Source organism: Lampetra planeri, chromosome 15 (genome assembly GCF_965212315.1).
Source record: "Lampetra planeri chromosome 15, kcLamPlan1.2.h2, whole genome shotgun sequence".
Classification (NCBI taxonomy): domain Eukaryota; kingdom Metazoa; phylum Chordata; class Hyperoartia; order Petromyzontiformes; family Petromyzontidae; genus Lampetra; species Lampetra planeri.
The window spans coordinates 10,204,461-10,215,838 of record NC_136121.1 but is presented as its reverse complement, the minus strand read 5'-3'; the positions used below and the strand labels follow the sequence as shown (position 1 = coordinate 10,215,838).

General features: G+C 53.5%; 1 protein-coding gene and 1 long non-coding RNA gene across 2 annotated transcripts in view; one reads left to right on the top strand and one right to left on the bottom strand.

Moving 5' to 3' along the window:
* LOC144722833 (N-acetylgalactosaminyltransferase 7-like) overlaps positions 1-11,378 on the bottom strand; it is a 119,035-nt gene that overhangs the window by 27,581 nt on the left and 80,076 nt on the right. Inside the window, 4 exon segments of the mRNA XM_078601280.1 lie at positions 3,028-3,068; positions 9,815-9,879; positions 9,881-10,096; positions 11,142-11,330. Of these exon segments, the coding sequence (XP_078457406.1) occupies positions 3,028-3,068; positions 9,815-9,879; positions 9,881-10,096; positions 11,142-11,330 (511 nt within the window).
* On the top strand, positions 2,525-8,303 carry LOC144722713 (uncharacterized). The gene is made up of 3 exons (XR_013586084.1): positions 2,525-2,896; positions 3,060-3,074; positions 7,264-8,303. It is a non-coding gene; the product is annotated as an uncharacterized LOC144722713 (long non-coding RNA).

Sequence of the window (11,378 nt, the reverse complement as noted above, 5' to 3'; positions counted from 1 at the left end):
ACCACCCACACACCATCCACTACCACCACCAACTATCCTCCACCACTACCACCACCACATACCACCACTACCACCACCACACCACCACCACTACCACCACCACCAACTCACTCCACCACCACCACACCTACCACCTCCTACCACCACCACTACCACGTCCACCACCTACCACCCTCACCACACCACCTACCCACCACTACCACTACCACCGACCACCACCACCACTAACCACCACCACCTACCCACTACCACCACCACCCACTACCACCACCGACCACTACCTCCACCACCACCACCACACTACCCCTCACCACTACCACCACCACCATACCCACCACCACTACCACGACCACCACCACCACTACCACCACCACCACGTACCACCACCACTACCACCACCACCACTCACTACCACCACCACCACCACTACCACCACCACTACCACCATCTACCACCACCACCACCACCACCACCACCACTACCACCACCACTACCACCACCACCACCCACCACTACCACCACCACCACTATACCACCACTACCACCACCCACCACCACCACCACCACCTACCACTACCACCACCACCACCACCACTACCACCACCACCACCACCACCACCACTACCACCACCACTACCACCCACCACCTACCACCACTACCACCACCACTACCACCACCACCACTACCACCACCACTACCACCACCACCACCTACCCACTACCACCACCACTACCCACCACCACCACCACTACTACTACCACCACTACCACCACCACCCTACACACCACCCACCACCACCACTACTACTACCACACCACTACCACCACACTACCACCACCACCACTACCACCACCACCACCACCACCCACTACCACCACACCACTACCCACCACCACCTACTACTACTCACCACCACTACCACCACCCCACCACACACCACCACTACCAACCACCACCACTACCACACCACCACTACTACCACCACCACCACTACCACCACCACCACCACCACTACCACCCCACTACCCACCACTACCACCACCACCACTACCACCACCTCCACTACCACCCACCACTACCACCACCACCACCACTACCACCACCACTACCCACACTACCACTACCACCACCCACCACCACCACCACCACCACCACCACTACCACCACCAACCACCCACTACCACCACTACCACCACTACCACCACTACCACCACTACCACCACCACACCACTACCACCACCACCACTACCACCACCACCACCACTACCACCACTACCCACCACTACCACCACTACCACCACCACCACTACCACCACTACCACCACCTCCACTACCACCACCACTACCACCACCACCACCACAACCACCACTACCACCACCTCCACTACCACCACCCACTACCACCACCACCACCACCACCACTACCCACCACTACCACCACTACCACCACTACCACCACCACCACTACCACCACTACCACCACCTCCACTACCACCACCACTACCACCACCACCACCACTACCACCACTACCACCACCTCCACTACCACCACCACTACCACCACCACCACCACCACTACCACCACTACCACCACTACCACCACTACCACCACCACCACTACCACCACCTCCACTACCACCACCACTACCACCACCACCACCACCACTACCACCACTACCACCACTACCACCACTACCACCACCACCACTACCACCACTACCACCACCTCCACTACACCAGCCACCACTACCACCACCACCACCACTACCACCACTCAACCCCCACCTCCACTACCACCACCACTACCACCAACCACCACCACCACTACCACCACTACCACCACTTAACCTACCACTACCACCACCACCACTACCACCACCCTCCACTACCACCACCACTACCACCACTACACCACCACTCACCACCATCTGCATGACCCCCTCCCCCTCTCCCCTGTAACTCCTCCCCCCTTTCCCCTGTAACTCCTCCCCCTTTCCTCTATAACCTCCTCCCCCTCTCCCCTGTAATTCCTCCCCCTCTATAACTCCTCCCCCTCTATAACTCCTCCCCCTCTATAACTCCTCCCCCTCTATAACTCCTCCCCCTCTATAACTCCTCCCCCTCTCCCCTGTAACTCCTCCCCCTCTATAACTCCTCCCCCTCTATAACTCCTCCCCCTCTATAACTCCTTCCCCCTCTATAACTCCTCCCCTTCTATAACTTCCTCCCCTCCCCTCTATTTACCCCTCCCCCTCTATAACTCCTCCCCCTGTAACTCCTCCCCCTCTACAACTCCTCCCCCTCTATAACCCCTCCCCCTCTATAACTCCTCCCACTCTCCCCTGCAACTCCTCCCCTCTCTAACTCCTCCCCCCTCTATAACTCCTCCCCCTCTATAACTCCTCCCCCTCTATAACTCCTCCCCCCTCTCCCCTGCAACTCCTCCCTCTCTAACTCCACCCCCTCTATAACTCCTCCCCCTCTCCCCTGTAACTCCTCCCCCTCTATAAACTCCTCCCCCCTCTATAACTCCTCCCCCTCTCCCCTGTAACTCCTCCCCCCTGTAACTCCTCCCCCTCTATAACTCCTCCCCCTCGCCCCTGCAACTCCTCCCTCTATAACTCCGCCCCCCTCTATAACTCCTCCCCCTCTCCCCTGTAACTCCTCCCCCTCTATAACTCCTCCCCCTCTGTAACTCCTCCTCCTCTATAACCCCTCCCCCTCTATAACTCCTCCCCCCTCTCCCCTGTAACTCCTCCCCCTCCCCCCCAGCCCCGCCCCCCACCACGAGGCGGCGAGGGGGGGGAGGGGTGGGGGCCACTTCCGCCCGTGCCCACGGCGACTGCGTCTCTACTGCCTCCACCAGGCGGAGTGCCGCTTTGTCCGACGTTCCAGGTCGTGTCCTGCATGTGAGTCACCCACTCAGTCACCCAGTTAGTCACCCACTCAGTCACCCAGTTAGTCACCCAGTCAGTCACTCAGTCAGTCAGTCAGTCACTCAGTCAGTCACTCAGTCAGTCACTCACCAGGCGGAGTGCCGCTTTGTCCGACGTTCCAGGGTCGTGTCCTGCATGTGAGTCACCCACTCAGTCACCCAGTTAGTCACCCAGTTAGTCACCCAGTTAGTCACCCAGTTAGTCACCCAGTTAGTCACCCAGTTAGTCACCCAGTTAGTCAGTCACCCACTCACTCACCCACCCACTCACCCACCCACTCACTCACCCACTCAGTCAGTCACTCAGTCACTCAGTCAGTCAGTCACTCACCCACTCACCCACCCACTCACTCACCCACCCACCCCACTCACTCACCCACTCAGTCAGTCACTCAGTCAGTCACTCAGTCAGTCACTCAGTCAGTCACTCAGTCAGTCACTCACCCAGTCACTTAGTCAGTCACTCAGTCGCTCACCCAGTCAGTCACTCACTCAGTCACTCACTCAGTCACTCACTCAGTCAGTCACTCACTCACTAACTCAGTCACTCACTCAGTCACTCACCCACTCAGTCACTCAGTCGCTCACCCAGTCAGTCACTCACTCACTCACTCAGTCACTCACTCAGTCAGTCTCTCAGTCACTCAGTCACTCACTCAGTCACTCACTCAGTCAGTCACTCACTCACTAACTCAGTCACTCACTCAGTCCACTCACCCACTCAGTCACTCAGTCCGCTCACCCAGTCAGTCAGTCACTCAGTCAGTCACTCAGTCAGTCACTCACTCAGTCACCTCAGTCAGTCACTCAGTCAGTCAGTCACTCAGTCAGTCAGTCACTCAGTCAGTCAGTCCACTCAGTCACTCAGTCAGTCACTCAGTCAGTCACTCACTCAGTCAGTCAGTCACTCAGTCACTCACTCAGTCACTCACTCAGTCAGTCACTCACTCACTAACTCAGTCACTCACTCAGTCACTCACCCACTCAGTCACTCAGTCGCTCACCCAGTCAGTCACTCACTCACTCACTCAGTCACTCACTCAGTCAGTCTCTCAGTCACTCAGTCACTCACTCAGTCCACTCACTCAGTCAGTCACTCACTCACTAACTCAGTCACTCACTCAGTCACTCACCCACTCAGTCACTCAGTCCGCTCACCCCAGTCAGTCACTCAGTCAGTCACTCAGTCAGTCACTCACTCAGTCAGTCACTCAGTCAGTCACTCAGTCAGTCCAGTCAGTCAGTCACTCAGTCAGTCACTCAGTCAGTCACTCAGTCAGTCACTCACCCAGTCACTTAGTCAGCTCACTCAGTCGCTCACCCAGTCAGTCACTCACTCAGTCACTCACTCAATCTCTCAGTCACTCAGTCACTCACTCAGTCACTCACTCAGTCACTCACTCAGTCAGTCACTCACTCACTAACTCAGTCACTCACTCACAGTCACTCACCCACTCAGTCACTCAGTCGCTCACCCAGTCAGTCACTCACTCACTCACTCAGTCACTCACTCAGTCAGTCTCTCAGTCACTCAGTCACTCACTCAGTCCACTCACTCAGTCAGTCACTCACTCACTAACTCAGTCACTCACTCAGTCACTCACCCACTCAGTCACTCAGTCGCTCACACCAGTCAGTCAGTCACTCAGTCAGTCACTCAGTCAGTCACTTCACTCAGTCACTCAGTCAGTCACTCAGTCAGTCAGTCACTCAGTCAGTCAGTCACTCAGTCAGTCAGTCACTCAGTCACTCAGTCAGTCACTCAGTCAGTCACTCACTCAGTCAGTCAGTCACTCAGTCACTCACTCAGTCACTCACTCAGTCAGTCACTCACTCACTAACTCAGTCACTCACTCAGTCACTCACCCACTCAGTCACTCAGTCGCTCACCCAGTCAGTCACTCACTCACTCACTCAGTCACTCACTCAGTCAGTCTCTCAGTCACTCAGTCACTCACTCAGTCACTCACTCAGTCAGTCACTCACCTCACTAACTCAGTCACTCACTCAGTCACCTCACCCACTCAGTCACTCAGTCGCTCACCCAGTCAGTCACTCAGTCAGTCACTCAGTCAGTCACTCACTCAGTCAGTCACTCAGTCAGTCACTCAGTCAGTCACTCACCAGGCGGAGTACCGCTTTGTCCGACGTTCCAGGGTCGTGTCCTGCATGTGAGTCACCCACTCAGTCACTCAGTCAGTCACTCGCTTAGTCAGTCAGTCAGTCACTCAGTCAGTCAGTCACTCACCCAGTCAGTCACCCACTCAGTCACTCACTCGCTTAGTCAGTCAGTCACTCAGTCAGTCAGTCAGTCACTCATCACTCACTCAGTCAGTCACTCAGTCAGTCAGTCAGTCACTCAGTCAGTCACTCAGTTAGTCAGTCACTCAGTCACTCACCCACTTAGTCAGTCAGTCAGTCACTCAGTCACTCAGTCAATCACCCACCCATTCACCCACCAACTCACCCACCCTGATATCTTGATAGAGTAATGTTATGAATATTCACTGTTGGATGTGATGGTGGTGATGTTGATGTTGTTGATGTTGTTGATGTTGATGTTAATGTTGTTGTTGTTGGTGTTGGTGGTGGTGATGATGTTGTTTATGTTGTTGATGTTGATGTTAATGGTGTTGGTGTTGTTGATGTTGTTGATGTTGTTGATGTTGTTGTTGTTGATAATGTTGTTGATGATGTTGATGATGTTGTTGATGTTGATGTTGTTGTTGATGTTGATGATGTTGTTGATGTTGTTGTTGTTAATGTTGTTGATAATGTTGTTGATGATGTTGATGTTGTTGATGTTGTTGATGTTGTTGTTGTTGATAATGTTGTTGATGATGCTGTTGATGATGTTGTTGATGTTGTTGATGTTGTTGATGTTGTTGATGTTGATGTTAATGTTGTTGTTGTTGGTGTTGGTGGTGGTGGTGATGTTGTTGATGTTGTTGATGATGTTGATGTTGTTGATGATGTTGATGTTGTTGATGATGATGATGATGTTGTTGTTGATGATGTTGTTGATGTTGTTGATGATGATGATGTTGTTGTTGTTGATAATGTTGTTGATGATGTTGATGATGTTGTTGATGTTGATGTTGTTGTTGATGTTGATGATGTTGTTGATGTTGTTGATGTTGTTGTTGTTAATGTTGTTGATAATGTTGTTGATGATGATGTTGATGATGTTGTTGATGTTGTTGTTGTTAATGTTGTTGATAATGTTGTTGATGATGTTGATGTTGTTGATGTTGTTGATGTTGTTGATGTTAATGTTGTTGATAATGTTGTTGATGTTGATGATGTTGTTGATGTTGTTGATGTTGTTGTTGTTAATGTTGTTGATAATGTTGTTGATGATGCTGTTGATGATGTTGTTGATGTTGTTGATGTTGTTGATGTTAATGTTGTTGTTGTTGGTGTTGGTGGTGGTGGTGATGTTGTTGATGTTGTTGATGATGTTGATGTTGTTGATGATGATGATGATGTTGTTGTTGATGATGTTGTTGATGTTGTTGATGATGATGATGTTGTTGTTGTTGATAATGTTGTTGATGATGTTGATGATGTTGTTGATGTTGATGTTGTTGTTGATGTTGATGATGTTGTTGATGTTGTTGATGTTGTTGTTGTTAATGTTGGTTGATAATGTTGTTGATGATGATGTTGATGATGTTGTTGATGTTGTTGATGTTGTTGATGTTGTTGATGTTGTGATGTTGATTGTTAATGTTGTTGTTGTTGGTGTTGGTGGTGGTGGTGATGTTGTTGATGTTGTTGATGATGTTGATGTTGTTGATGATGTTGATGTTGTTGATGATGATGATGATGTTGTTGTTGATGATGATGTTTGATGTTGTTGATGATGATGATGATGTTGATGATGATGATGATGTTGATGATGATGATGATGTTGTTGATGTTGTTGATGTTGTTGATGTTGGTGGTGGTGATGATGTTGTTTAATGTTGTTGATGTTGTTGATGTTGATGTTGTTGATGTTGTTGATGATGTTGATGATGTTGATGATGTTGTTGATGATGTTGATGATGTTGTTGATGTTGTTGATGATATTAATGATGTTGATGTTGTTATTAATGATGTTGTTAATAATGTTGATGTTGATGATGTTGATGTTGTTGTTGATGCTGTTGTTGATGATGTTGATGATGTTGATGTTGATGTTGATGATGTTGTTGTTGTTGTTGCTGAAGTTGCTGCTGCTGATGTTGATGTTGATGTTATTAATGTTGTTGTTGATGTTATTAATGTTATTAATGTTGTTGATGTTGTTGTTGATGTTGATGTTGTTGATGTTGTTGTGTAGCTGCACCGAGGGCTACGTAGGGGAGCGATGTCACCAGGTTGATATCTTCGCCGTGCGATCAACGCCGGACCGAGAGGCCAACATCGCCATCACGGCAGCCATCGCCATCGTCACCATCGTCGCCATCGTCGCCGGCTGTGTCTGTTACGAGTGAGTAGCACCATCGTCGCCATCGTCGCCATCGTCGCCATCGTCACCATCGTCGCCATCGTCACCATCGTCGCCATCGTCGCCATCGTCGCCATCGTCGCCATCGTCGCCATCGTCGCCATCGTCGCCATCGTCGCCATCGTCGCCATCGTCGCCATCGTCGCCATCGTCGCCATCGTCACCCATCGTCATCATCGTCGCCATCACCACCATCACCACCATCGTCGCCATCGTCGCCATCGTCACCATCGGTCACCATCGTCGCCATCGTCGCCATCGTCGCCATCGTCACCATCGTCATCATCGTCACCATCGTCGCCATCGTCGCCATCGTCACCATCGTCGCCATCATCGCCATCATCACCATCGTCGCCATCGTCGCCATCGTCACCATCGTCGCCATCGTCGCCATCGTCATCATCGTCACCATCGTCGCCATCACCACCATCACCACCATCGTCGCCATCGTCGCCATCGTCGCCATCGTCGCCATCGTCGCCATCGTCGCCATCGTCGCCATCGTCGCCATCGTCGCCATCGTCGCCATCGTCGCCATCGTCGCCATCGTCGCCATCGTCGCCATCACCACCATCACCACCATCGTCGCCATCGTCGCCATCGTCGCCATCGTCACCATCGTCACCATCGTCGCCATCGTCGCCATCGTCGCCATCGTCACCATCGTCGCCATCGTCGCCATCGTCGCCATCGTCGCCATCGTCACCATCGTCGCCATCGTCGCCATCGTCATCATCGTCACCATCGTCGCCATCACCACCATCACCACCATCGTCGCCATCGTCGCCATCGTCACCATCGTCGCCATCGTCGCCATCGTCGCCATCGTCGCCATCGTCACCATCGTCACCATCGTCATCATCGTCGCCATCGTCGCCATCACCACCATCACCGCCATCGTCGCCATCGTCCGCCATCGTCACCATCGTCGCCATCGTCGCCCATCGTCGCCATCGTCGCCATCGTCGCCCATCGTCGCCATCGTCGCCATCGTCGCCATCGTCGCCGGCTGTGTCTGTTACGAGTGAGTAGCCAACATCATCACCATCACCACCATCATCATCAACATCATCACCATCACCATCATCATCGCCATCATCACCATCACCACCACCATCACAACCATCCATCAACACCATCACCACCACCACCATCACCACCACCATCACCACCATCACCACCACCATCACCACCATCACCACCACCATCACCACCATCACCACCACCATCAACACCATCACCCACCATCACCACCATCACCGCCATCATGACCATCGTCGCCATCATCACCATCACCACCAACATCACCACCACCATCACCACCATCACCACCACCATCATCATCACCACCATCACCACCATCACCACCACCATCACCCACCATCACCACCATCACCACCACCATCACCACCATCACCACCATCATCATCACCACCATCATCATCATCGCCATCACCACCATCGCCATCACCACCATCACCACCATCATCACCACCATCACCATCATCACCATCACCACCATCATCGCCATCATGACCATCGTCGCCATCATCACCATCACCACCATCACCACCACCATCACCATCACCACCATCACCACCACCACCATCACCACCATCACCACCATCATCGCCATCATGACCATCGTCGCCATCATCACCATCACCACCATCACCACCATCACCACCACCATCACCACCATCACCACCACCATCAACACCATCACCACCATCACCACCATCATCGCCATCATGACCACCATCACCACCATCACCACCACCACCACCATCACCACCACCATCACCACCATCACCACCATCACCACCATCACCATCACCACCATCACCATCACCACCATCACCACCATCACCATCACCACCATCACCATCACCACCATCACCACCATCACCACCATCACCATCACCACCATCACCATCACCACCATCATCACCATCACCACCATCACCACCACCATCACCATCACCACCATCACCACCATCACCACCACCCCCACCATCACCACCATCACCACCATCACCATCACCACCATCACCACCATCACCACCATCACCACCACCCCCACCATCACCACCATCACCACCATCACCACCCCCACCATCACCACCACCTCCACCACCCCCACCACCACCACCCTCCACCACCTCCACCACCTCCACCACCTCCACCACCCCAACCACCTCCACCGATCCAACCACCCCCCACCACCTCCACCACCCCTACCACCTCAACCACCCCAACCACCCCCACCACCACCTCCACCACCCCCACCACCCCAACCACCTCCACCGATCCAACCACCCCCACCACCTCCACCACCCCTACCACCACAACTCCCCCCCCCCCCGCCACCGCCGCCACTCACTCGTCGTGCCGCAGGTCTGCGATGCTGCGGTCGAGCGAGATGGCGTCGCTGGCCACCATGTTGAAAGCCGAACTCGCGCACCGAGTCGCGCACGGCGGCGCGCTCATCGTCGCGGGGGGCCACGGCGCGCGAGGCCTCGCCGGGGCCCCCCGGCACCCCGGGGGCCTCGCGCTCACGCGGCTCCAGGTTCCCCGGCGAGCCGGGCCGCAGCTCGGGCAGCGGCGACGACCTCGTCTGGGGCTTGAACGTGACGCGGCGCCGCTCCTCGGGGGCCACGGCCCGCTGCTCCGGACGCGAGAGACGGAGCGGCGGGAGAGAGAGAGAGCGCACAGAGCACAGAGGTCGTCCTTGTTGTTGTTAGTGGCCTCAAGCTTCTCTTTTGGGGAGGGTCCTGCCACGTATTCGCAGTGGGGGGAGTATGATGCTGCTATTTTGTACCTATCAATACATACCTATGACTAAGCACCTATCAGACCTTTGACGTCGGCAATAAGGTCCTATGATGTCGTCAATGAGTACCTATCAAAGGACCCATGAATAAGTACCCATCACGTAAAATGAAAGTTGCGTGGTAAATCGATTGTGTGGGACAATCATCAGTTGATGGCCGAATCACCACATATACACAGTACGTATCTTCTATGCATATACAACATATATATTGATACCGTTCGTACTCGTGTTTCATTCACCGAGGCTTCGCTGTCCATCCTTGCGCCGGCAACTCGGTGAGCCAAACGCAAAGAAACAAATGTGAGCCTCCGCGCACGCGAGCTGCCTTCCTGTGGGACGACGTCAACGGTGTAACGCCCAGGTTCACGACGAAGTCGATCCCGACGATGGCCGTGATGGTGATGATGGTGATGATGATGGTGATGATGATGGCGACGATGGCCATGATGGTGATGATGGCGATGATGGTGATGATGGTGGTGATGATGGTGATGATGATGGTGATGATGGTGGTGATGGTCATGGTGATGATGATGGTGATGATGATGGTGGTGATGATGATGATGGTGATGATGATGGTGATGTTGATGATGATGGTGATGATAATGATGATGGTGATGATGGCGATGATGGTGATGATGGCCATGATGGTGATGATGGTGATGATGGCGATGATGATGGTGACGATGATGATGATGGCGATGATGATGATGATGGCGATGATTGCGATGATAGCGTCGATGGAGACAATGGTGTTGATCGCCATGATGGTGACGATGGCGATGATGACGATGGCGATGGCGACGATGGCGCTGATGAGCGACGACGTCTACAATGCCCGTCAATGTCCGTGTGCTGCGGACGTCGAGACGACGGCACCTTTGTAGTCGTCGTCGTCGTCGTTCTCATCGTCGGCGATGTCCCCATCCCGTTCGGGCAGCAGCTCGAGTTTGCCGGGCGGAGGCCGGAGCTCGGCGTCGATGCCACCGCCGCGTCGTTCGCCCCCCGCCTGGGGCCACGGCGCGACGGGGTGGAAGCGCCGCGCGGGGCGTGAGTCCACCTGCTGCACGACACAAGCGCAACCGTCGTCGTCACCGCCACCGTCATCATC